This window comes from Artemia franciscana, chromosome 3 (assembly GCF_032884065.1).
Source record: "Artemia franciscana chromosome 3, ASM3288406v1, whole genome shotgun sequence".
Taxonomy (NCBI): domain Eukaryota; kingdom Metazoa; phylum Arthropoda; class Branchiopoda; order Anostraca; family Artemiidae; genus Artemia; species Artemia franciscana.
In genome coordinates this window covers 26,804,692-26,831,522 of record NC_088865.1, presented here as the reverse complement: position 1 = coordinate 26,831,522, position 26,831 = coordinate 26,804,692, and the positions used below count along the sequence as shown (strand labels likewise).

The window sequence follows — 26,831 nt, the reverse complement described above, 5'->3', positions numbered from 1 at the left end:
CTGGACCAGTCATGAACGCAAAGCTTTGGGCTGATGCTCCTTCTTTAGTCTCGAAAATTTTCCTATTTTTCCAAAAATTTTGTATATCATAGGTAGCGCAATAGCACTGCCTAAGTAAACAGCGATATAGCGGCATTGTATATTTTTATCCCTCAGCTTTGCGTGAAAAAAGTAGCGTGGAAAATTTGGAGTGGGCTCAGTCGATTTGAAATTGAAAGCTGTAATGCCCAGTTTAAGGGACAAAAGGCATTCGAGGACAATCAAACCCTCTCTCACCTCCTTTTTTAGCTCCCGCCCCCTCAACTTTCTTAGACATCCAATCAAAATTTTAAGATAGCCTTTTTCTCACAATAGTTGAAAGATCCAATTACTATGCCACTGGAGACGACATACCCTTCGCAACCCCTGGGGTAAGAATATAAATGAAACAAGTTGTCCATTGTTTACACAAGTCTTATTATCGATAAAGGGGGTCATGTTTAATCCTGGGCATCCAATAAGGCTAGAGGTATTAAGATGAAACTTTTAGGGGTACTGAGGAGGATATAAAACTGAAACTAAAAACAGTGTGTATATCCAGGTGGTCAAAAGAGAGTATCTGCAATATCTTAGGAATGACTGAAGGCATCAAGTTATAACTTTCAGGGCATGTTGAGGGGGATGTTGAGCTAATGAATGAAAACTATACAACGCGAGAAAGTGCGGTGTAAACAAAAGGGGGGGAACCCTTCTTCATTTCAATGATATGTAGTGGTTTTGAAAGCCGAAATTAAGCTCCCGCCTCAGCATCCAGATCTTGAAATAAAAAATAATCCTGTTGTCCCAGTTTAAAAAGGAGCTCGAGAAAGGGCTATAACTTCACTTGCCGTTTTTAATAATGCTGTAACCCGAGGGCAAGAGAGATGTGAAACAACGTGCATCCTGCGATGTATCGATGTTTGGTTAATATCATACGTGGATGATTTATTATTTCCAGTTGCACTGTTTGGGGTGTAGAGGAAAACATCATTGTCCTCCAGAATGATCATAAGCAGCTCGGATTAGAGTTTAACACAGAAAAATTGGAAATCCTGATTTTTAATTGGGATTCAGTTCCCGATTGTTTTACGATTGTTCTTGGAAATACCAACTTTAAGCCAGTCCAGTTCATTACATACCTGGGTCTTTCTATCGGTTCAGCTCTAAAAATAACCCGCCAATTGCTTTTCGCGCATCTACAGAAGCGAATTGATTTCACATTTAGTAAAATTGTTTAAAATAAGTTAAGATTCAACAGACAAGTTTTAGCTCGCCTTTATAATGCAATTGTCCTCCCCCATTTTTTGTATTTGAGTTCTATGGAGAATTTTTCCCGAGTGCAATAAGCGTAAACTTCAATTTGTTTTCTTTAGCATGCTAAATTTCAGCTTCGTTTCCCACTTTGGTCCTGAAATTCTTTTCTTATTAGGAAATATAACATAACAGACCCAACTTCATCCATCCTTAATCAGATCTCAAATTTTAATGATAATAAAACCATCTGTGTTTTGAAATCTTCAGCCAGTAGAACTCGGTGTTTTTGTGTTTTTGCCAGGGTTTAACCAGTCTTTTCTTGCTAGTGGGTATTAATTACGGATACATTTTGTCTAGGCCTGCTCTTCTTTATCTTGGATTTTTATTTACTCTTTCTCTTTTGTTTTGTTTTGATGGGTAATAAAATAATAATACTATTAATATTATTACCATTATTATTATATGCATCTAGGTAATATTAAGGAACGTACTATTAAGTTAGTGTTAAGGAAGGTAGTACTCAGTGACGGCGATAAGTGTCAAGTTGGAACTTTAAGTGCATGTTGAGGGAGATGTAAAACAAGATCAGAAGATAGCCTACTATATACATCCACGTTATTAAAAGGGTGTATCTGGAATATCTCAACAACGACCAAGGATGCTTAACTGAAGCTTTCAGGATCTATTGAACTAAATCAAAAAATACTATTTTTTCTAGATTGTCGAAAGGGTACAAGAGGGATGCGGCTCACTCTGTAATCACCTTCAGCCCTTTAAAACGACATTAAACTGTAAATTCCCAGTTAAATAAGTCCCCTCTCAGTTTTCTGCAACCATACGTTCCACACGAAGTGGTTTGGAATATAAGTTTCTGTTCCTTTGTCGGACCCCCTTTTGGGGACAATCCCTGTCTTTCCTTCTGGTTTCGGATTCCCATGGCCTAGGGACCTGAGCTGATCTAGGGACTTGAGAGATATAAGGTTTGAGCCGATCAACAAAAATTTTTAGGTCCTTTGTTCAGCCCTTTTTGGTCGTGGACCATGCTCTTCAACAGTTTTTACTCTATATTAGCTTCCTTTTGGTCGAAGGATATACTGCTGTAGGTTTACTGGGAACTGAAAGTCTTTGGGTCTATTTCTTGTCCCCTATCCCCTATCCACCTCTTCTCTAACAGATAGTTAGGTTCTTTCGACCCATGGAATGACTCCTCAAAGTTTTGAGCCAATTACATACCCAAATCAAACAACCCCTCCAACTTTTTATCATTTTAAAACCTTTGTGTAAATTATTGGCATTTTGTATTATTGACGCCCTTGCCTCGGGGGATTTGGGGTTGTGTAAATCCTGAAGACATATTAGTTAGACATTACGGGTATTTTGAACAGAATGTCTGTCTTAAATTTTTGATTGGACATCTTGAAGGCTACGAAGGGCCGGGAAATGGATGGGGGATCTACACATTTCACCAAAGTGGCGTTTTAGAGGGAAATCTCTGTTCCGTATTAATTTAATCGTATTCAACCTATCCGATTCACGGTGACATGAGCATTTTTATTATCCTGCCTATTTTACCAAACATAACTATCTGTGTAATAATTTATTATTCCCCAATGATAGCACAGCTATCCTTGTTTCATTTATGCTTGCTGTAATGATAGAATTATTTTTGGTTTCAACCTCTTGTCGCTTAAAATCTGGAATATCAAATTCCATTAAAAAGCCTTATTTTTGTTTTGTGCCAAAAACGATTGTTGAACACAGAGGAGATATTACTCAAGACTCTGTAAATGCGCTGTGGTTCACTCTTTAATAGGTTAAAGCTGTTTTTGCAACCATAGTTAATTATATGATAGCCACAAAGGCCATAAATAGCCATAATCTTCGGAGGAAGATGTGCAATTCGCATATGTACAGGTAAGTTATCATAACTTACCTGTACATATGCGAATTGCACGTGTTCCTCCGAAGATTGGTCCAAAAACTTTCCTGGAGGTATTGGATAACTGTAGCCTAAATGTAATTTTTTGAAGTTCTGATTTCCCCCCCCCCACCTTCTTCCAGGAAAAATCCTCTAATCTCCCCCTTCTTCCATGAAAAATCCTCGGATCCCCATCCTAAGGGTTTGGTCTACGAGTACCTACGTACGTGACTGCTAAAAATTGTATTTTTCAAGCATTAAAGTATTCGTGTTACCCCTTCATTATGTTTGTCGTGAAATTCCCTGCTCTCTTTTTAGCTCCTTTTTGCTACCGAAACTTTTGCAATGGGAGTGAATATGCCTGCTCGTTCGGTAGTTTTTGATGATATCAGAAAACACGATGGCACCTGTCGAAGAACATTGTTACCTGCCGAATATATTCAAATGGCTGGACGTGCTGGTAGGAGAGGTCTTGACTCTACTGGTACCGTTCTAATATTGTGTAAAACTAGTGTCCCCGATTTGACCGATCTTCAGAACATGATGACGGGTAAAGTGCTTCTCACTTTTTTTTATTATTTTCTTTGCTTTGTTATTTACTTTTTCAGTAAGTTTGACGAGATATTTGTCATTTTTCTGCTTATATCGTCATCATCTTTTAAGGATGCTTAAAAAATAGCATCGGAGAAACAAGTCAAAACGTTATTGAAGAAACCTCTAGTGGTTGTTGGTGGTTTTCGAACGACCAATATACAGCCGAGCATTTAAGCTTGAACCTCTCCTTCTTCTCCTCTCCCTCCCCTCAAATAAATAAAATGAACCCAGAGATTAGATATACTGCTTTGAATCATTCGAAATTGCAAGAGTACTCTAAACACATTCCTCAAGGTTTCCTGTCTTCATGAATAATATTTCAGAATTTTGTATTGTATTGTCTTTGCGGACGTTCAAAGATCATAGTTGAAGCTCTGGGCTTGAATAATTTAGCTGTTTTCTGTTTTTCTAAGTACCGCAGACACGGACACAAACTTGGTTTTATGTCATGTTAGACGATAGTTGAGGAATATGTAAAATCCGCCGCTATGCTCCTGCGCTAAGTGTAAAAAAAAATTTTTTTGTTTTAATTAACAAAGACCATCTGTCATTCGCAACGAACCAATATTTTACTGTTCTCTTAATTATAGATAATTTCCAATCGAAATATAGCTTTTTTTCTGGACTTAGGTCAATTAACGCCTTGCCTTTTACAGATGAAGGAGAGTGAAGGTAACAATAAACTAAGTTTTAAGTGCCACTCTTTGTGACTGAAGCCTCATAGGCTTCACAGACGGCAAAGGAAAATAACGTAAATAAAAGCTTTTAAGGTATTTTCCCTTGTAGAATGGCCGTGTATCCAAACCTATGGTCTGTTTTATAAAATTCTCATCCCGCTGTACTAGTGTTCTTCCAGAAACTGGTATTTGAATGCTAATATTACTTCTTAAGCCTTATACATTGTCAGTTGATGTGATTTATCAATTATTATTGGCAAACAAAAAATTACATGATGTCAGGTTTGAACCGTTCTCTGAAAAAATCCTCCGTGAAACTAAACACGAATGAAAGTAGTTTGAGGACAGAGTACGAATGACTGCAAGATATTTAGGATAGTGAAAAGACAGTTGAAGGAAGAACGCAGCCTTGGAGCACTCCAGAAGAACTTCTAGCAATTGCATTTGTAGTCGTTGTGGGTCTTTGAGCCCATAAAATGAAACGTATATTAGTGTATTTTCAATCATTAGCTCTTCTCCAAAATGTGGTTTCCTTTAAAAGTCCGGCTTCCAACTACATTCTGTTTCTTTGTTGTTTTTCTTTTTTTGCTATCACATACATAGTTTCAAAAATTGCAGGAAAACCCCAAAAATTGGAATCGCAATTCCGTGTAACTTATTCAATGATTTTAAATTTACTGAGAGTGAAGACATTCCGAATCGAAGACATGATGAAGCGAAGTTTTGGAGAACTTCATTCACGGTCTAAAATCAAGGAAATTGAAAAAGAGTTAAAGAAGCTGGAAAATCGTGTTGAGAACTTGCCAAGGCTAGACTGTGACACATGTTCAGACGTTGAAGGATTTTATAAGACAGCAAGACAGTACCTCGAAATGAAGGATGAGGTTTACGTAAGTAATCTATGAAAATCTTTTGCAGCCTTCGGTATTATCTCAATTTTTATTTTCCGATTTTGACAGAACAAGAAAGAGGCACACCTATCCTTATGAATATGTTTCATAATTTTTGTCAGGACTATCATTTGAGGCAGGGCATAAAAAAATATGTTCTGTCAGTGAGGATATGGATCCATACTAAAAGGGAGAAATTAAGGCTTTTTCCATTTTTCCTGCAACTTCTCCTCCCCTCCCAATAAAATCCTTTGATATTTGACTCTCCCTGACGCAAAAAATTGAAATTGTATATCTAACTCTTCTTATCAGTTATTATCAAACATTCACTAGCAGAAAGTTTCGGGTTAGAAATATGAGAATACAAGTAAACTACTTGCTACAATACTGCTTTAAAATGTAATCTTGAATCGCATTTTGAAGTCAGTACACATTAAATATTCGAAATAATTTACTGATTTTCTAAGCTATAAATGATGAGCTTGGAATCTAGTTAATTAATATGGCACATATATATATATATATATATATATATATATATATATATATATATATATATATATATATATATATATATATATATATATATATATATATATATTATATGTATATATATATATATATATATATATATATATATATATATTATATGTATTTGTACTAAAAGAATAAAAAACTAATTAGCCCTAGGTGCTGATAGTGTGTAAATGAGTTTCTTAAATATGGTGGTTATGAGGTCTGGGATAAGCTACTGAAAATTATAGATATAATTTTTGAAAAAGGGGAAGTGCCTAGCGAATAAAAAAAAAAATCTAATTAAACCTCTTTATAAGAAAGGGGATAAGGGTGAGTGTGGTAATTATAGAGGCATTAGCCTGTTTTTCTAGTAAGTAAATTATTTAGTATGGTGATACTCTTTAAACTTAGAGATGCCGTAGATGAAGTTTTAAGAGAAGAACAGTGTGGTTTTAGGAAGGGTAGAGAATGCATCAACTAAATTTTCACTCTCAGATTAGTAATTGAGAAGTTCTTGAGAGAACAAATGCCATTAGTCCTCGGTTTTATAGATTATAAGCAAGCGTTTGACTCAGCTGATAGAAGAGTTTTAGCGAAGGTCCTATCCTTGTATGATAAGCCAGTTAAATACATTAAAATGATTAGTGCTATGTACCAGAATAAAATTGATGCGGTTAAGGTATGAAATGAGGTTAGTAGTTGGTTTCGCATTAAACAGGAGTTAAGCAGGCTTGCGTTCTATCCCAGTTTATATGGATCATTTTGATGGTCTTTGTCCCAAGAAGCTCAACAAAGGCAATGGGAGAACACGGACTCAAATGGAGAGGAAAAACTTGAAAGAGCCAAGGGCTCTTTGGAAAGATCCAAGACCCAGAATGTTTTTTCAAAGTTAAAAAAAAATGTTCGGAAGAATAGGAAGATAAATCTGTGAATCGAGATTATGATATTGGAAGCTACAGTGATGATAGTGGTCAAGTTTAGTTTTGAAGCGGGGGCGCTCTAAAAAATGGAAAAAGATTTGATCGATGTTTTCAGAGAAATTGTATTCGGATTATTTTGGGTACCTGACTGACATACCGTATCTCAAACAGTAAGGTGTATGAATAAAGTGGTACAATTCCGCTTTCCAGGGCTATAATGAGAGAAAGTTCTGAGGTGCCTTTGGCACGTTCTGCAGATAAAGGATGAAAGATTGTCCTTGTTGAACAGCCGTCTAGGGCCAAAGGAAAAGCAGGTTGTCCTCGAATGGGATGGGAGGATGTCGTAAGTAAAGATTTAAGGCAGATGGGAACTTTCTAGAAGGGTGGAAAGAGGGAGGCCTTGAATAGATTGGGATGGAGGAGGAGCGTGTGTAACTGTGTTGGCCTCAGGTGGCTTGGTGCTGCAGTGAGTTATTAGTAGTAGTAGTAACAGAATTTAACTTTTCAGTGAGAGTTCCAGATGTTTATAGCTGTTCATCTGACACACATTCAAGGTAACTTTGAAATTTGGCTTTATTGAAACAGTTTTTTTTTCTCTCTCCTTAAAACCCTTTGCAAAAATGTTAAGTATCTAGAAATGAACAATCTAGTTAAACCAAATCATTGGTGTAACTAATAGCGCATTTCATTGAAAGCATTAGTTTTTATTTATAATTGTTGTTTTTTTTTAATAAGAAATTCCATCGATTAAAATTCACAGAAGAAGCCAGTTTTGGTTTTCTCGTTTTATTTTTTTTTTTTTTTTTGAAAAAATAAAAATACCATTTTTGATTATAGAATGTTGTGTTCACGCATCCCCAGATGGTCAAGGAGCTAACTCCTGGACGAGTTTTAATTGTTGTTGACGATGAGTGTATTCCCAAACTTGGTCTTCTTCTTGAAGTCGATTCACGGCCTAAAGAACGAACTTTCAAAACTCTGGTGCTTCGTAAAACCAGGAGTCAACCAAAGTCACCTTCCAAAAAAATGGATAAAACATCAAATGCAGAAAATTTCAGATGTAAAATGATAGCACTTGCTAAGGGAAATGAATATTCAATCCCAGATTGTCAACTTGGTGAGGTTTTAGCATTGAAAGCCGGTGATGTTATGGATGTAACCTATGCCAACCTGAAAGCTGACTGTAAAGCTACATTGAAGGATTGGGAGACTAGACAGATTCCTCGGTTCAGGTATATTTGTTGGATTTTTCTAGTTATTAAATAAAAAAAAAAAAATAATTTTTTTAGCTGAAAGTAAGGAGCGACATTAAAACTTAAAACGAACAGAAATTAATCCGTATATGAAATGAGTTGTCCCCTCCGCAATCCCTCGCTCTTTCCGCTAAAGCTTTTAATTGTTTTGAAAAGTAGAATTGTGGCAAAGAGTCAAACTTTAGCGTAAAGAGCGAGGGATTGCGGAGGGGACAACTCATTTCATATACGGATTAATTTCTGTTCGTTTTAAGTTTTAATGTCGCTCCTTACTTTCAGCTAAAAAAATCATTTTTTTTTATTTAATTTCTGAACGTTTTTGAATTAATGCATGTATGGTTTTGGCTCTCCGCGCATAAATTATTAAAATGAAATTTGTATATTAATTCTTTTTTTGGCTATATGGCTTTCTCTTAGTTTTGATCAGACGATTTTGAGAAATAAGGGGTGGAGAAGGAGGCCTAGTTGCCCTCCAATTTTTCGGTTACTTAAAAAGGCAGCTAGAACTTTTAATTTTTAACGAACGTTTTTATTAGTAAAAAATATACGTAACTTAAGAATTAACTTACGTAACAAACTTTCATAACCTTATATTTTTATTATGTATACGAGGGGGTTTGTACCCTCGTTAATACCTCGCTCTTTACACTAAATCCTAAGTTTTGTCCCAATTCTTTAAGAATGACCCCTGAATCAGAAATGCCGTAGAATAAATAGTTGAAATTACTAAAAATACTTTAGTATAAAGAGCAAGGTATTTATCTCCTCCTAAATACCTCGCTCTTTATGCTAAAGTATTTTTAGAACCCCTCATATGCGTAATAATCTCTGTTCGTTTTAAGTTTCATCGCTACTTCTTCCTTTCATTTGAAAAAACGTTTTCATGTTTATTTTTCATTGTTTTTTTATAGTAATGCTAGAGAATCCTGCGCCCTTATCATTGAATTTTCCTTCCCCCATGACAGATTCCTCCAAGGAAAGATCCTCCAACATAGCCCCCTCTCCTCAGCCCCACCCCCAAACAAAATAAAATCCCCCTGAAAACGTCTGCACACTTCCCAATAACCATTACTATATGTAAACACTGGTCAAAGTTTGTAACTTGCAGCCCCTCCCCCAGGGATTGTGGGGGAGTAAGTCATCCCCAAAGACATAGTTTTATGGTTTTCGACTATGCTGAACAAAATGGCTATCTCAAAATTTTGATCCGTTGACTTTAGGGAAAAAATGAGCGTGGGAGGGGGCCTAGATGGCCTCCAATTTTTTCGGTCACTTAAAAAGGGCCCTAGAACTTTTCATTTCCGTTAGAATGAGCCCTCTTGCGACATTCTAGGACCACTTGGTCGATACGATGACCCCTGGGAAAAAAAAAACAAACAAACAAATAAACACGCACCCGTGATTTGTCTTCTGGCAAAAAATACAAAATTCCACATTTTTGTAGATAGGAGCTTGAAACTTCTACAGTAGGGTTCTCTGATACGCTGAATCTGATGGTGTCATTTTCGTTAAGATCCTACTACTTTTAGAGGGTATTTCCCCCTATTTTCCTAAATAAGGCAAATTTTCTCAGGCTCGTAACTTTTGATGGGTAAGACTAAACTTGATGAAACTTATATATTTAAAATCAGCATTAAAATGCGATTCTTTTGATGTAGCTATTGATATCAAAATTCAATTTTTTAGAGTTTTGGTTACTATTGAGCCGGGTCGCTCCTTACTACAGTTCGTTACCACGTTACCACGAACTGTTTGATTCCTTCCTATATGTTAAGGGTTATCCTAACTCTAACCTGACGTTTCAGAAAGCTGTAATGTTTTACTTGTGATCTTTAAATATATTGAAAAGGTATGTATTTCAATTTTTCAAATTGTATCGTCTGAAAATTGAAATCAGCATCAAAAGCGAAATTACGTCCAAAAATAGGCCTGGACCATAGAAAATGGACCATTCGAAAAAAAACATTATATAACCTCAAAAAAGATCTTTAGACTAAATTGATTCTATTAAGAATTATAGAAATGTGCCTACTCTTTTGTCTAAGACAATTTTCTGCCCTTGGTCTATTGTACCTTGCAAACTTTCATTGGACACTTAAGCTCCTTTTCACTTTAGTGCGTTCTGAACTATAGTCCAAATCCTAATCTTAAATTACTTTATGGACAAATTTGACATTTTGCCTTGTTTCTGCTTCTTTGTTTAACCCCAACCCCACCTCTGGCTGTAGCTGGGTTTGAAAGCATCTTGTACCGGTTTTCAGCTGTTGAACACAAAATACTGAAATGAATCAAGGAGGCACACTCGTGCCTCTATAAAGAGGCGAACCACGACAATGTTAAGCGATCTTCGGTTCCAGTAGTCGCAGAGGGATGGGGAGGGATGCATTTCGTAGCCCGAGCTCCAACTAAGAAACCTGCCAAATTTCATCCCCCCTCCGACTTTTCCTTCATGGGGAAAATCTGGCCGAAAGTTTCGACCCACCAACCCCAGCCCCCCTTTAACGTTGTCCGATCGGGCTGAAATTCACAAGTTAAGGTCCCCTAGGGCCCAGGAGCTTATCCGCGAAATTATAACTCCTCGGAGCTTATCAGCTCGATCTGATAACTCCTTCCCTGTTTTCCAGAAACCACGCATAGCCACTTAATTTTCATATTCTTTTTTTTTCTGCCACGCCTACAGGTCACAGCCAACATTGGATCTGGGTGTACGAAGACTCATTCAATGCGGAATTCTCCGAGTAAGTGTCCTTGAAAGTTTCGTAGGAAAATCTTAACCCCCCGAAAGTTTCGACCCCCCAACCCCACCCCCCCACCCCCTTTTAACGTTGTCCGATCGGGCTGAAATTCACAAGTTGAGGTCCCCTACGGCCTAGGAGCTTATCCGCGAAATTTCAGCTCGATCCGATAACTCCTTCCCTGTTTTCCAGAAACCACGCATTAGCCATTTAATTAACCCATTTCTCCATAAGAGCCCATGTTAATTTGAAATTTTTATAAGTTATTAGAAGTTATATTTACACACATGCAGGTGGTTAGCTCAGTCGGTAGAGCGTGGGACTTTTAATCCTCGGGTCAAGGGTTCAAGTCCCCTATCGGGCGGTTTTTTTTTCACAAAATATGAAAAAAACTTCGTTTTCTTAAAGAGTTAAAGAGGCTGCGTCCCGAAGTCGAACCTTAAAACGTACAGGAATGTACGAAGGGTGTACGAAGACTCATTCGACGCGGAATTCTCCGAGTAATTTTCCTGGAAAGTTTCTTTGGGAAATCTTGACCCCCCATTTTCTAGCTTAGAAAAACCCATTTCCCCATAAGAGCCCATGTTAATTTTTGAAATTCTTAAAAGTTACGAATATCAACATTCAAGTACATCAAAATAATCAGCTCGGCACGGCGAGAATGACTGCAAGCATCATAAAAATCCAGCTCCATTCCAGAAATTAAGCTGCTAAACTATTAAAATTATCAAAATTAGATAATTTTGTCAGTTTGAATTTATTGATATAGAAAGCGAGGAAATAAACATGGAAAATTATTATTAAATTACATCCACCATGGATTGTAGAAAAACGTACAGAAATAATATGAAAAAAACTTCGTTTTCTTAAAGAGTTAAAGAGGCTGCGTCCCAAAGTCGAACCTTAAAACGTACAGGAATTAGGAGAGGCAGTTGGGGGGCTGCCTCCCCCCAAACCCCCCGCTTTTAAAGACTCTTTTGTACAGGTTTTTTGTTGTAGGGGGGCTGACGCCCCCCTAACCCCCCACTCTTGGCTTCGGAAAGGCCCTCTTTAAATTAACAAAAAATTGAAATGAATGAATAACGGAATAACTTCGAAAAATGTTAAACACAAGAGGACAGGAGAACCATTGCGCCGAAACTAGTAATTAGTAACAATGAAGTCCCCCCCCCACAACAAAAAACCTGTACAAAAGAGTCTTTAAAAGCGGGGGGTTTGGGGGCGGCAGCCCCCCAACTGCTTCTCCTAATTCCTGTACGTTTTAAGGTTCGACTTTGGGACGCAGCCTCTTTAACTCTTTAAGAAAACGAAGTTTTTTTCATATTATATAACAAATAAGTTCACAAAGAGTGGGTCAATCTAATATATTTTTGGTGGCTAATTGAAGATTTTCTTACATTAAGGATGCTGATTAGATAAGAGGAGCAACCAAATTACAGTCATCATAGTAGAGTTGGCTTTGTAAAAAGCTGTGTGTAAACCATTTAAGAATTTTCCCCGGCCGCTTCGTATATCAGGTGTGGTCCTAGAAACTTGGGAGAGGACTTTTTCGGTCGGGAAGTGCAGGGGACATTTTTTCTGCTTTCCCATACTTAGGGACCACAAATTATGGCAGTGGCCCACTCTTTATAGATACTTACGCAATTTGGCTGAAAATATGGGCATATTGCACCTTGTTGAATCGGAGAAATTAAATCAAATCTAAATATGTATTTTTTGTTGTACAAGTCGGTCATCCAAAGATTCTACCCGTCCTGTCTTCTTGAACCGCCAACTTTTTAGCCCAAAAGTATGTATGTTACACCTTGTTTAAATGGGATTCATACAAGGATCGTGAATCTCACAAAACGAGATAATTCCAAACGCAAAAACGAGATAATTCCAAATGGCAAACTTGTTCAGTAAGAAAACAAGATAGTCCTATAGAATCTCGGTGGCATCGTGCGAAAACGCACTGTGTCTGGATCTTAAACGCCATTCAATGGTTTGAATCAGTATAAAACAAGACCAATCGAAGCTGAAGATAGGCTAGGTGCTAAAACAAGCTAAGTTCTGAATCGGCGTTAAAGCGAGCTAAGCTCTGATTGGGTGAAAAATTAGCCGGGTCCCGACTAGCTGCAAAAAGGACCCAAGTTCTGACTCAGTATTAACACTAGTCAAGTTCTGCTTGTTATAAAAATTTGAAATACGGTGAAGGTACAGACTGACTCGGTATAAAAATGACGTAATCTCTGAATGTGTGCCAACATAAGCTAAGGGTTGTTTTGCTTCAAATTTGTGCTAAGTTTTGACCCAATATAAGGACGAGGTGGGTACTGATTCGGTGTAAAAGTGAGGTAGGTTTAAGGTACTGACTCAATGCAGTCAAAAACAAGCAAAGTTCTGATTGGGTAAAAAACGAGCTAACTCACGACTTGGTGCAAAAACTAGTTTGGTCCTGATTCAATGCATCCTTGGCTTTCTGGTCAAAGTCTCGCGCAACAATAGTTGCATCTATAAGAAAGAGTTTCTTCTCTGTCATTCACAGGTCTGGCTTGGCCATGGAACTTCATCTAAGGCCACAATAGGCAGTAGCTATGGGAGTTGTATATTTTTAACTAGCACAGATCAAAAGGAGCTTATTGACTTGTAAAGTTTTAACTGGCTCAGATTAAAGAGTTACGGGACTTAAAATATTACTGATCAGTGCTGTACCAGAAAATCCCGAGACTTGTATTTGCGGTCAGCAGAGACCAAAAAAGGTTTACCGGGCTTGGAACGTTTTTGAGCAACCGAAACCGAAAAGAGTTGCTTAACTGAAATATTTTTAGTTATGGTTAAGTCCATCCTCGACTTCCCGACCCAGTCCAAAACGAGTTCCGAAACCTAAAGTGTTTGTAGGGGATACACAGGGTGTGTATCCTAGGTAAGAGCAAATCAAAGTACCATTGACATTTTTTGAAAGGATGTAAGTGTACTGAACAAGTTCTGGATGTCTTATTGATTCAAAAATTGCAGAACTTGCACCTTCTGCCAATGGAAGTTCAAGACACAAAATATTTTGCCGAAAAAAAAGTAAGTGCACCAACAATAATTTTTTTTGTCTGATCGGCTTGAAATTCAAAGGATATTTTATCTGGGCCAAGGGCACAAAAAAGCTCAGAGTCATATGAATTAAAGTCTGTGAAATATGACGAAACCCTTTAAGGTAGGACTTTTTTCTCCAAGTGGCTTGGAACTTGCGGGGGAAGTACTCCTTAAGGGATCTGTTTCTGCATAACAGATCCTCAAGGGATCTGTTTCATATATCAAGGGAGCCTGACCCCCTCCCCAAGCATGGTTTAGAACAAGAAAAGCTTTTCATTACTAACCTCAGGAAAGCACCTTCAGCCAATTGGACATGAGAAATCGATATACGTAGAGATGTACACCCTTCCTCTGACTCTTGCACGAAAGCGTTCCTCGGAACATCTGGAGCAAGCACCATGGGTCACGTGGACAGAGCGAACGAGTTGTCAGAGAGGGCTTCACTTCTGAGCTGAACTTACCTTCCGCACAAAATTACCTGCTTCCACTAAAACTTGATTGATACTTAGCTTCAGACAAGCTGACTTTACCCAAGATGTTTAGACCCTTCGGTCGCCGTGGTAGCGAGCTTTAAAGTTTTAAAAGTCAGAAATTACGTGAACTTTGATGCTTTCAAGTCTGCTAGCTCCTGGACTGTAAAGGTCATTGGCCTTATATTTTAGGGAGATTTCAACTTGATTGTAGACACCTTTCTTCCTAATTTTAAGGGAATCCTAGTCCTTACGAGTATTTGGATACTTTTCTAGCAAATATGGCAGAGGTTACCGATCTTAGGTGATCAATCCCTGGAAAAGTCATTAAAAATTGCTCAAAACTCAACTTTTATCCACCACACTACCATCTACCGGTCGATGGCTTAGTAGCTTGCTCCTTCGCACCTAGGCCCCCATGGTCATGGATCTTGATGAAGCTTTGTAGGTTTACCCACTTCATGGATGTAATCAACCATACATTTTTTTTTTCTTGCCTAACTTTGCTAGTTTTGGTTTTAAAGTCCAACTTTTGTCAGACAAGTTTACTTTCTAGTAACATGGGAGACAAATACTGAAATTGTGCCTCTTCGGTATCAATGATAATGAAAACTTGGGTCATTTTATAAAAACATTTCAGTAATATAGCAAAAACTGTTTGCTTCACTTGATACTTCCAAAAGGTCATAAAAATCCTGCTACATGGTAGGTAGAGGGACCATTTGACCCTTCCCCTTGTTAAAATATAGATATAGTGCCTGGATCCCATTACGTCTGCCCTCTTGCACCTCTAAACCCAAAACTTTGTTGCGAACCAAGTCATTTGTATTTTATTAAATGTAAGCTTTCTTAAAGTTATGACTTGTAATTTGGGAAGCATCCCATTCTCGTCAGTGTTGCCACTTTGAGCCGTGAAAATATGCATGGAAAATTGTTTAGTTAAATTTAACAACGCTTTTAATCCCTAAAATTTAAACATAAACAACATGTTGATTCCCAAAGAATTAAACGTTCAGAAGAAAACTGCACCTTCTTAAGCTGTTGGCTGCCACATGGTTCACCTTCTCTTTTGCTGATTTTTCACCCACTTTATTGCGCCCGCTACGACCAAGAACTGCATGATTTCCAACTTTTCCTAATTTTTGCGCCTTGAATGGTTGTGTAAATTTCCACTTGAACAGTTTAAGCAATCAGATTTCACTTTCACTATTCTTCTTGTGTTAAATTCGTTGAAAAATAAGTTTTCTTTATCTAGCGCTTGTCTTAGCTCGATTCCTCCTAGATATAATACACTTTTGTGTTGTTTTGAACAAAACAAGAAAAACATACCCCTTGTTCTATTCTCGTTAATTAACAGAAAAAAAACGTTGCCTCTTTTGAATGTTCAGACGAACTTTTTGGCCTAAAATGTTTGTTGATTTTGACAAACTAATCAAAAAGACAACAGTAAGATATGAATGTTGCTAAGAAGGAATTCTGGCTACTGTCTCTACGACCAATGTTTAAATGAATATGCAATGGTAGTGAAACTTTTTGCACTGAGATGTGGCTTGGTTAATGATTGTCCTTATTAGATATTCAATGTACTTTAAAGAACACCTTCTAATACTTTGAAACAAAATATTGCAATGACTATGATTTGGCGAAGAAATATGGACACAGTTTCCTGGTCATGAATAATGGATAATTGATGAATAATGAGCATGCATTTCTCGTACCTTACTTTGGTAAAACTTGTCACATTTCCTTTTAACTTATCTAAAAGACCAAGTATACATGTAGGAATACTATACTACTATTACTAACCGCCCACTACAGCACCAAGCCGCCTGAGGCCAACACAACTACGCCAGCTTCTCAAATCTGGTCTATTCAAAGCCTCCCTCATTACATCCTCCCAGAAAGTTCCTTTTTTGCTTAAATCTTTCTTTATGACTTCCTCCCGTCCCAACCGTAGGTGACCTGCTTTCTGTTTAGCTAATCTGTCATCTTCGACAACCTGTCATCCTTCATCTGCATAACGTACCCTAGCCTTCTCAACCTTTCTTTCATTATAGCCCTAGAAAGCAGGATTGAACCACGTTTTTCGTACAGCTTATTGTTTGAAAATGGTCAGTTACCCTGGTACCCAGAACAATTCGTAGACAATTTCTCCGGAAGCTTACTCTGTAGAAATAGGCTTTTAAATCCCTGTGCACCCCCTCCCCCAATAAAAAAATACAGATGTTAACAAATTATAACAATTCATTGGAAAATTCCCGAAAATATTAGCATTCAAGAGGAAGGAACGAACCTGGTGGCCTTTCCTCCTTCCTTAGATACTTACCTCCCTAAAATCTCCCGAAAAAATGTGTGATATTTTGAATGAGCTTGAAAAAATATAGCCAGAAATAGGGCTTATATTCCTTGTACCAAATACAAAAATAAACGGTAATGTCCGCTTTGTCTTTTCAGGGCGAGAGCAAAGAAACTTTCGTTGTGTGTGGAATCAGCATGCGAACGATGGTCATAACTGTGCCTAAGGTTCCAGATACTGAAAAAAAATATTTGAAGTTCAAAATTTCTAAGCTAGAAAAACTTATCAATTTTTAAGCTCTTGCGAATTGAAGGAGGTGTTTGGAACAATTATTCCAAGTAACACCGTTTTTTCGTCAGAGCTCATTTTAAATATTGATTTTAGGGATGACCCTCCCAGTTCGTCGTTTGTCCAAGCAATTGAAGCTCTGTTGCAAATCTCGCAATACCCTGATTTTGGCACGTTTAATCTGGCAGAGGATTTGAAATTAAAAACTTTGGACATAACGCTGCGTTGCCAAAGACTACAACAACTTCGGCTGAAATTGAATGAATACCAATGTCGTTTTTGTCCTTCTTTCGATGAACATGTATGTTTTGTTATTATTCTTAGTAGTACTGTCATGCTTGTTTTTATCATATTATCATGCGCTCGGAAATATAAGATCTAAAATGTTAGGAGAGTAGGTTTTAGGTGTAATCTTACCAAGAGGATATTTTGTTCTAACTTCTTTAAATTGTTCCACTTTTCTTCAGGATCCTTCTCTTTGTTCACTTAAGACTTTATCCTATGTTGAATGCTAAGATTTTACCTGTAGCGCATATATATATATATATATATATATATATATATATATATATATATATATATATATATATATATATATATATATATATATATATTTATATTTATATTTATATTCTTAAAGCCCCATTCACACTTGTGTTGAGTTAGACATCAATTTCTAGCCATTATTTATTTGGACAATCAAGGCTACTTATAAAAGACGAATCAAAATATCATTGGTATATCGTGATTATGCCTACACATTGATATCTAATTAGGCGTACAGGTAAATCAGATCATTTAGCAGGTAAGTCGAGAATCGTTTTACGTCAGGATCTTGATGTTTCTCCGATGACCTAGATAGGTCTCCACTCTTCCCGATGTGGCGCTAAAAAAGTGACGTCCGGTCATTCTTGTAGTAAAGAGGTCTCAACCGTCCTTAATCCTAGGTCCTAAATTCACCACAAGGTCTTTTTGGATGAAATTGTCTTCTTTGCCTATATGTTATCCGATCATGAGTTGTCTGAGTCAGGTCGCTGTGTCGCATTCAAAGCGTGTGTCCTTTAAACAGCAGTATTAACAGGCTGATCTATTGTACTGCTAAGTTCAGAGTTGCTGACTCTTTATTGCCAGCTTATGTCTAAAATTCTCTTCGGGTACCTGTTGTCAAATGAAAGTAGCCTCTTTCCGAGCTTATGGTACTTTTTCCAGCACTGACTAGCATAGATGACTATTGAAAGTACATTGCTATTAAAGAGAATTATCTTTAATTGTAGGAAATAGTTTTTCCTCCTCCAAACGAGCTTCGTTCTATTGAAGACTCCAGTTGACATTCCCATTCTGCTTTTAATTTCAGTATTTAGGTATCAAAATCGATCCAACTACCCAGACACTTGAACTATTTAATTGCTCAAGATTCTTATTATTGCACTGAAGAATAAGCGGTAAAGTTGTGATGGACTTGCTCTTTGACTTGTCCACATTATTGTCCTATTCGATACTATCTCCATTTTCTGTTTTTGCGTCAAGTAGGCGCTGCAACTTCTGGTTGGACTCTTCTAGCAACACTATGTCATTTATGGATTTTAAATTAGAAAGGTGCTTACTGATTACTTTTATCCCATATCCTGAGTTTCATCTCAGCACAGAGTGCATTATGTTCGTAAAAAGGGACTAGAAACTCTTGCATCCCAGGTTGGTACTAGACATGATTTTAAAAAATCTGGTTGTGCCACTCTCGGTCTTAACGCAACACTGTCTCTTGTTAGAGATGAACTCCAGTTGTCTTCTACTTCTGGGGACATTATATTCCTTGGGAGAGAACTTCGTGAATTTGAAAATAATCCTTTTGATGAATTGAGTATAGTCGATTATTCTGTCGATCAAGCTAAACATTTTCCGCCTCATGTAAATGCCATTCATAATTGTAAGTAGTTTTCAAATTTGGAGGGAAAGTGGGTCACCAAAAGAGATGATTGTCTTAAGGTACTTCAATTTAGCATTGAGAGTTTCTCTTCGTCAATAGACCTTTTAAAACAGACTCTGCAACCTGCTATTGTTATATGCTATTAGAATATGCTATTGTATTATAATATGCTATTGGAATGAACAAACCAATGCAACATGGTTAACGACGATCTCGGAGTTTATAAATCTCGTAATTTGCTCTGTTGTGTAAAAGATCGTTTGTTGAAAAAAACTATGAAGATGTCCTTGAATCACTTGCTATTGAAATTAGGTCTTATGGTGTTGTTTAACTATAGATAATATTTAATCTAATTACCATGAAGATATGCAGAAGTTTTGGTATTTTAAGAGAGCTTGGGCATACTTTCCCTGGTATGATTTTAAAAGTCTTCTTTTACTGCTTTGTCCAGTTTCATGTTTCTTACTCTCCCAGAATGTGAATAAACTTTTCCCTCTCCCTTAAAACCTCTTTTGAAGTTTTATAGTAAAGCAACTAACCTCATACATGAAACTAATCGTTCAGATCCAAGTTGACTACCCTGAATCGCTTTGTAATTTGCTGTCTTCTACCTCGGATCAAGGTAATTATTATCTTCCTAACAAATCATATTTGAATTTCTCTTACTCCATCCGTGTAAGGTCGGACTTCGATTATGTAACGACGAGTCATGTTATATGGAAGATGATGGAATCGGTTCGAAAGTGCCAGTCTTCTGGAGTTTTTGAAGAAAAAAAAAACAATATTAAAATATTTTTAACTTCTTTTTATATTATTAAAATTAGAAATTCTTATTTTTTAAAATTTATTATAATTTGCTCAGTTTTTCAACTCGTTCTCCTAAATTCATCGACTTGTATTTATTCTTTATACTTTTGGGAAATACATTAGTTAAATTTTAAAACCATTTTTTGACCACTTCCAAATGTTCAATTGCTTCAAAATTTTATCAATGTATGCAATTCTGACGACAGTGTAATAATACAACATCAAAATACCCATCACCCGTCATGTATACTCCCACTTGTATAAATAAAACTACAAAACGGTGATTGGTCAGACCAAAAAGTATAGAACAACAACTATTATACAAGACTTATTTCCGCAGCGGTAAGAACATTTGCCTATGGCAACTTAGGTTTGAATCAGAGATAGGACAATTTTTTTTCTTAGAGAAGACTAAAAAGTGGAAAAAAATAAATATACAAAAATTAAAATCGTTTTGAAAATTGACTCAAAAGTAGTGAATAATTTTTTCCTCGGAAATATATGAATATTAGTAAAAACGAGGGTCGCAAAACGGATTAGGCTTTACATAACTTGGTCTTCTTAACTCGTTTTCCTCAGCTCGCCGACTTTTTAAATCCATTTAAAAAAGTCATTTCCATTTAAAAAAAAAATTATTCATTTCCAACTTAGATTTATTTAATATGTAAACTTAGATTTATTTAATATGTATGTTATGTAAAGCCCAATCTGTTTCTTGGCACTTGTTTTCAAAAAACATTCTATAGCAAAAAACTTTAAGTCCTTTTTAGAAACGAGCTTTTTTAATATTATATTTATTATTTCTGAGTAATCTTATAACACTTTTTTCTCAATTGTATTTAAATGATATATTATGGGTCTTGCTTCATCACATACCATGGAGCCTTTGTGGGAATTAGCATCATAAGTTTAATGTATTTTTATTTTTTTCTGAAATTCCGTTACCTTAGATCCTTGTCGTGATTCTCATCAAAATTAAATAGTTCTATCAAAAATGGCCCCAATTAAAATGTAAGTTATCAGCCGACAAAAAGGAATAATTAAAATTATTCTGAAAATAGAATAATAGGCATATACCAGACCCGAACCCATAATATCAATTGGCTGATGAATTCTGGGTTTGTGAGTCTTACTGGCTCATACTAAGCTACGTATTGTGTTTTCTATCTTAAAAAAAAAAAAGACAAACGCTTTGAGTGTAAAGATTCTTAAGAATATTAAGCACACTGGTTGTAAATGAGCTTAGATTATTCAACTAAATAAAAAATATCAATGATGTGCCATCGACCCTCAGCTGTGACATTCTTTCCTAATGAAAACGTTCTTTGACTCGGAAAAAAATTGACCAAAATCGAGCATCTATTCCTGTAATTGGTTCATTTCGACGCCATACTATACGGATTTGAAATTTGCTCCACTTCTTCCATTAGAACTCTTTCTTTTAAAGTCTGGTGTTTGAATAAAGCTTTCTGTTAGCTACTGGTGCCACGTAATTCAGTGTGAAGCGAAAAATGGAATTCAGTGTCCAGCTGAGTTGACGTAAGGTCAACTGAGCGTTGTGGAATTCAATACAAAGGGTAGACGGGAACACCGAAGTTGAATAAAACGGTTCTTAAAGCGAATCAATGAATTCGCTTAAAAGAAATTCACAGATTTCAAAGTTTGAAAGTTACACACTTCGCTCAGAATGGATATAAAGGTTTAAAAAGGGAAACATGAAAGAATTTTTTACTATTAACATCTGTAATTTGTTTTAAAGTTTTAAGTTTGACTACTGGTTTTAATTATATCTTGAAAGTTTTGCTTTTTAGATACATGGTATATCTATGTGTTTTCTCCTTTACATACGCATAAAAAATGTAACGCATAATAACCATTATTTAATGCCTATTGAAACATTTTAAAGGTTGGGTGCGTTTCTGTGATCTCAGGTGTTTGCCATATGTTTATTTCTTCTCCTATTTTTCTAGCCCTTTATATCTCTCTAATGCCATGTGTCCAAAAACCTAAGTGCTGCCATATTTTAATTTGTATAAGTGACTGTGCCTAGCAGATTTATATGGCTTTGTTTTGATGTACGCTATTCTTCTAACTGAAAATGTTTCTTCCCCATCATAAATAGTTTCTTCAATTTCCTCTTATGATTTCAATTATCAATATGATTATCAATTTTTCTCATTACGGCCTTTCATATAGGATCTGAATGTGAAAGGTATTCCATATTTCCTCTTTGATTATGGACACAAGGATGTGATTTTTTTCTTCTTTTTCTTCTAGTTGAATTTTACGTTATCAAATATGGAAGTTCGAGAAAATTATGATCACCTAAAGTATCTTACTTCAGACGAGTCGCTTTCCAACTTACCAGAATATACTTCAAAATTGGAAGTCTTGAAGTCCCTAGGTAAAGCTTATTTTTTTTTGACTAATTGACTATTCAAATTGATCAAACATATATGATGGCCCTCATACTTATAAAATGCAATGGAAATAAGAAAATTGAGAACTCTTTGCTTAAATTTAAAACCAAGCAGAACCCCTATCTATACCCTTTTTTTTCCTTTACCTTGTTCTTGTTGACTATTCAATTTTGATAAATATTTTTTAGGGTCATTTATTGCTAAACAATCTGTCAACTGGTCTAGTTAAACTTAAAAATAATTCATGTAGGCTACCGCCGTCTAACTGGTTTTGCTATGGAATTTAGAGATTTTATATTTCCAGTAGCAAAATTCATTTTTTGTATTTAAATGCTTGGAAGAACTGTATTTGTCCATGGGCATGGTTACTCTGAAAAGTGCTAATTGTTTCAGCCACTTTTATTATAGAAATCTGTAGCACTGATTGTAACCTATTTCGGATATTTTTTGCTTTTTTATCTTAAAAACTTGATGGTCTTATAATACAAAATTTGTACCAACTCTCAACAACAAGAAAAATCTGTAATGAAAAATATAGTTCCAAGCTCGTCTACTGAAAAAAAAAGCTGATTTGTGATTCCAGTAATGATTTTCAAAACGTATTTTGGACAGTGGCGGTTCTGGCCTCTCTTTTACCTGGGACAAAAACCTTATTAGCGCCACACCCTGTCTCGCACGAAATTTTTCAGGCCAAGTTTTAATAAAAACTTCTTTTATTCACAATATTATTTTCAATTTATTAATTAATTAATAATTTATTTTTATTATTTTTTAATTTACTGATTAATGATTTACTTATTATCAATTACTTTTATTTTATTCGGTGATTAATTTTATTTTGTTAATTTGTAAATTTGTTTCATTTATTAACTGCGCCCTCTACTTTATTAATCAAGTTTTAAAAATTTCAAAATGATTATAACTGTTAGATTATTTGTTTGAAATTTTTTGCCCCTATATTTTCTGCACCAGGGGCAAGTACCCGCTGTATCACTTCCCTAAATCCGCCACTGATTCCAGACCTAGTTTCTTTTTTTTCTTTTTTTTTAGTCTGTTTTCCTTCCCTAATAAAATTTGAACTAGCGGACTGAACAAGCTAGTGCAAAACGGTACGGAATTCGAATATCTCTAATGGTAATACCGTACAGGCATATGATAGGGATATCAGTTGTGTACATCCTCGAATTAAGGAATTAAGTATGTTGTAGAAGACTGGTAAATAAACAATGCTTGCATTCTGAATGAACTTTTAGAGGTTTTGCGAATTCAGGGAGCTATAATAGGTTTAAAAATTCATGTTAAGAATACTAAGTCGCCAAGGCTAGGAAGAAGTGAAGATGAAAAGGTGACGTTGGGTAACGAAAAGATTGATCACGTGGACAGTTCGACTTACCTTGGAAGTATTATTAGTAAAGACGGTAGGAGCAGTGAAGATGTTAAAAATATAATAGCCAAGGCTTAGGGTGTTTTTTCCCAATAAAAAAAGTTTGGAAGAACAGGAAGATAAGTCAGCAAACCAAGATTAGAATATTGGAAGATACAGTGATGACAGTGGTCAAATATGGCTCTGAAGCATGGGTGCTCCGAAAAGGGGATAAAGATTTGCTAGATGTTTTCCCGAGAAATTGCCTAAGGATTGTTCTGGGTACCCGGCTGACTGACTGTATTTCAAACAGAAGGCTGTGCGAAAGGTGTGGTTTAATCTCGCTTTCTAGGGCTATAATGAGAGAAAGGTTGAGATAGCAAGGGCACGCTTAGCGGATGAAGGATGACAGATTGCTGAAGATTGTCCTTTCGGCCTAACGTCTAGGGCTAAACGGAAAGCAAGTCGGTCGCTTTGAATAGATTTGGATGAAGAAGGAGTGTGCGTAGCTGTGTCTCTAGCCATAAAGAGCTAAATTACAGCATGTAAGCCGAATGAGGTACATTGAAAGATTGAATGGGGCTCGAAAAGAAACGGAAAAACTAAATAATACTTGATATTTCATTAAAATTGTAACAAAATTGGAAATAATACATATAATGCATAACACTGTATAAAATAAAATTTTTAATATATCTAATTATCAACAATAAGTGTTGTTGGTTTGTATCTGACTCTGATTTCTGATCTAGTTTTACTTTTTTACATCCCCCATGAATGGGGCTCGAAAAGAAACGGAAAAACTAAATAATACTTGGTATTTCATTAAAATTGTAACAAAATTGGAAATAATACATATAATGCATAACACTGTTTAAAATAAAATTGTAATATATCTAATTATCAACAATAAGTGTTGTTGGTTTGTATCTGACTCTGATTTCTGATCTAGTTTTACTTTTTTACATCCCCCATGAATGGGGCTCGAAAAGAAACGGAAAAACTAAATAATACTTGGTATTTCATTAAAATTGTAATAAAATTGGAAATAATACATATAATGCATAACACTGTTTAAAAAAAATTGTAATATATCTGATTATCAACAATTAGTGTTGTGGTTTCTATCTGACTCTTATGTCTGATCTAGTTTTACTTTTTTACATCCCCCATGAATGGGGCTCGAAAAGAAACGGAAAAACTAAATAATACTTGATATTTCATTAAAATTGTAATAAAATTGGAAATAATAAATATAATGCATAACACTGTGTAAAAAAATGTGTAATATATCTTATTATCAGCAATAAGTGTCGTTGGTTTCTATCTGACTCTGATTTCTGATCTAGTTCTACTTTTTTACATCCTCTTCAGATCTGAAATTTATTCTTAAAATCTTCCAAGTGCAAATTAATACCAAGCAATCAGCTTTCCTGAACTTTAATCCACCTGCAGTGAAAATTAGACAAATCTGCTATAGACTTTGCTTTAACTGTTTCCTTTTTGCCACTGCATCACCTTTGAGGCAGTGAAACTGTCCATTAGTAATATATTGAATTACCTTTGTATTTTCAAATTAGGTAGTTAGTCTAATCGTATTATATATATATATATATAAATTTATATATATATATATATATATATATATATATATATATATATATATATATATATATATATATATATATATATATATATATATATATATATATATATATATATATATATATATATATATATATATATATATATATATATACTTTCAGGTTACGTAAGCTCAGATAACGCTGTCAAACTGAAAGGTCAAGTTGCCTGCAGCATTGGTAATCATGAATTAATGCTGACAGAATTGATTTTCCAAAATGTGTTAACAGACTTACAAGAAGAAGATATTGCCGCATTGTTATCCTGTTTGGTTTTTAGTCAAAGGACAGAGTATACACCAGAATTAACGCATTCTCAAAAAGAAGTAATTTTTCAGCATTATTATTTTGATCACTCTCATATGAAAGTGTTGAATTGATTTTTGCTGAAAGTAGATCAGCAAAGGGGAGCATTTTTAGGAGGAAATAGTTTGAACTAAATGGATGTGCAATGTAAAATTTACAGCTATGTTTCTTTTTCTTTGGTAAACATTTCAGGAAAGGTACTCTTTTCAGCTGTTTTCTATTTTTGTATGTACCACAGAAATTACTGCTACTGCTACTTCTAACAACAATTTACCGCAGCACCAAGGCGCCTGAGGCCAACACTGCTACGCGCGCTCCTCCTCCATCCCAATCAATTCAAAGCCTCCCTCTACACTCTCCCAGGAAGTTCCTATTTTCCTTAAAGCTTTCTTTATGACATCCTCCCACCCCAACTGTGGACGACCTGCTTTCCGTTTAGCCCTAGGCGGTTGGCCGAAAAGTACAATATTTGGCAATCTGCCATCTTTCATCGCAGAATGTGTCCTAGCCATCTCAGCCTTTCTCTCATTATAGCCCTAGAAAGTGGGATTGAGCCAAGATTAGAATACAAGAATAGTTACACATATTTTTTGTTTTCAAGCGGACAGTTGGCCCTCTTACTTACTTTCTACATGACCTCTTACTTATTTCTTCATTGAAAACATTGAAAATGCCCAATGCACTTCAGTGGTGACTAAGAAAAGAAAGATCAAATATGGCAGAGACCAGTTTTGTTGCTCTACTCTGAAATATTCTAAAATTTGCATGGGAAGGACTGATCTGTCCTCTTTTTTCCGTTTTTCTTTTTTTTCTTCTGCTTCTACCGGGCACTAGAATGTCATCGAGATATTTTAATTGCTCATGTTAAAAGTAATTGACGTATGTAGTGCCTTTAGTAATTAAAAAGAAAAAAAATATTTAAAATAGAAGCATTTAAACAAAACATAAAGGCCATTCTAGTAAAACACTTTAGAGGGTGCCTTGGGTAGTGATCATAACGCAGTTCGTTCTTTATTAGTCCTGTCAAGAAAATCCGAAGCCTTTTTTTAGTGTATAATAAACGTTGCAGCCGCTTCTCAATTATTGATATAAGAGTGAATTTTTTTTTTTGCTTTAAAGAATAATAAAAGACACAGTGAGAGACGAAATATCTAAGAGCATGGAGTACCCCATGAGCACGTTCCCCATATAGCATCGTAAGCAATACGGTATCATGGTTGCAGTGGTAGCTGCAACGTAGTAAAAAACTTACCACCGCTCATAGGAACTAAATTATTGATACAAATACGTTCTGAGACCATACTGGCTATACAAGATCTGTGTAAAATGAAGAAAGACAAAAAAAATGTATTGTAAAAACTCAAAACGAACTGAGATTAATTTCAGCCAGAAAATGTTTTCCTGAAGCATCAGAAATTATTGGGTTTGAAATCACCCTCCTTTGGTTCTATCTTTTTGTTTTCTCCATTTTTG

General features: G+C 35.7%; 1 protein-coding gene across 2 annotated transcripts in view; it reads left to right on the top strand.

Moving 5' to 3' along the window:
* LOC136025095 (superkiller complex protein 2-like) overlaps positions 1 to 26,831 on the top strand; it is a 71,857-nt gene that overhangs the window by 39,075 nt on the left and 5,951 nt on the right. For both annotated transcript variants that reach the window (XM_065700818.1, XM_065700819.1), the window contains 6 exons: positions 3,509 to 3,740; positions 5,080 to 5,351; positions 7,625 to 8,019; positions 16,992 to 17,196; positions 21,904 to 22,030; positions 25,176 to 25,378. In XM_065700818.1, the coding sequence (XP_065556890.1) occupies positions 3,509 to 3,740; positions 5,080 to 5,351; positions 7,625 to 8,019; positions 16,992 to 17,196; positions 21,904 to 22,030; positions 25,176 to 25,378 (1,434 nt within the window). The remainder of the gene's footprint in view (positions 1 to 3,508; positions 3,741 to 5,079; positions 5,352 to 7,624; positions 8,020 to 16,991; positions 17,197 to 21,903; positions 22,031 to 25,175; positions 25,379 to 26,831) is intronic.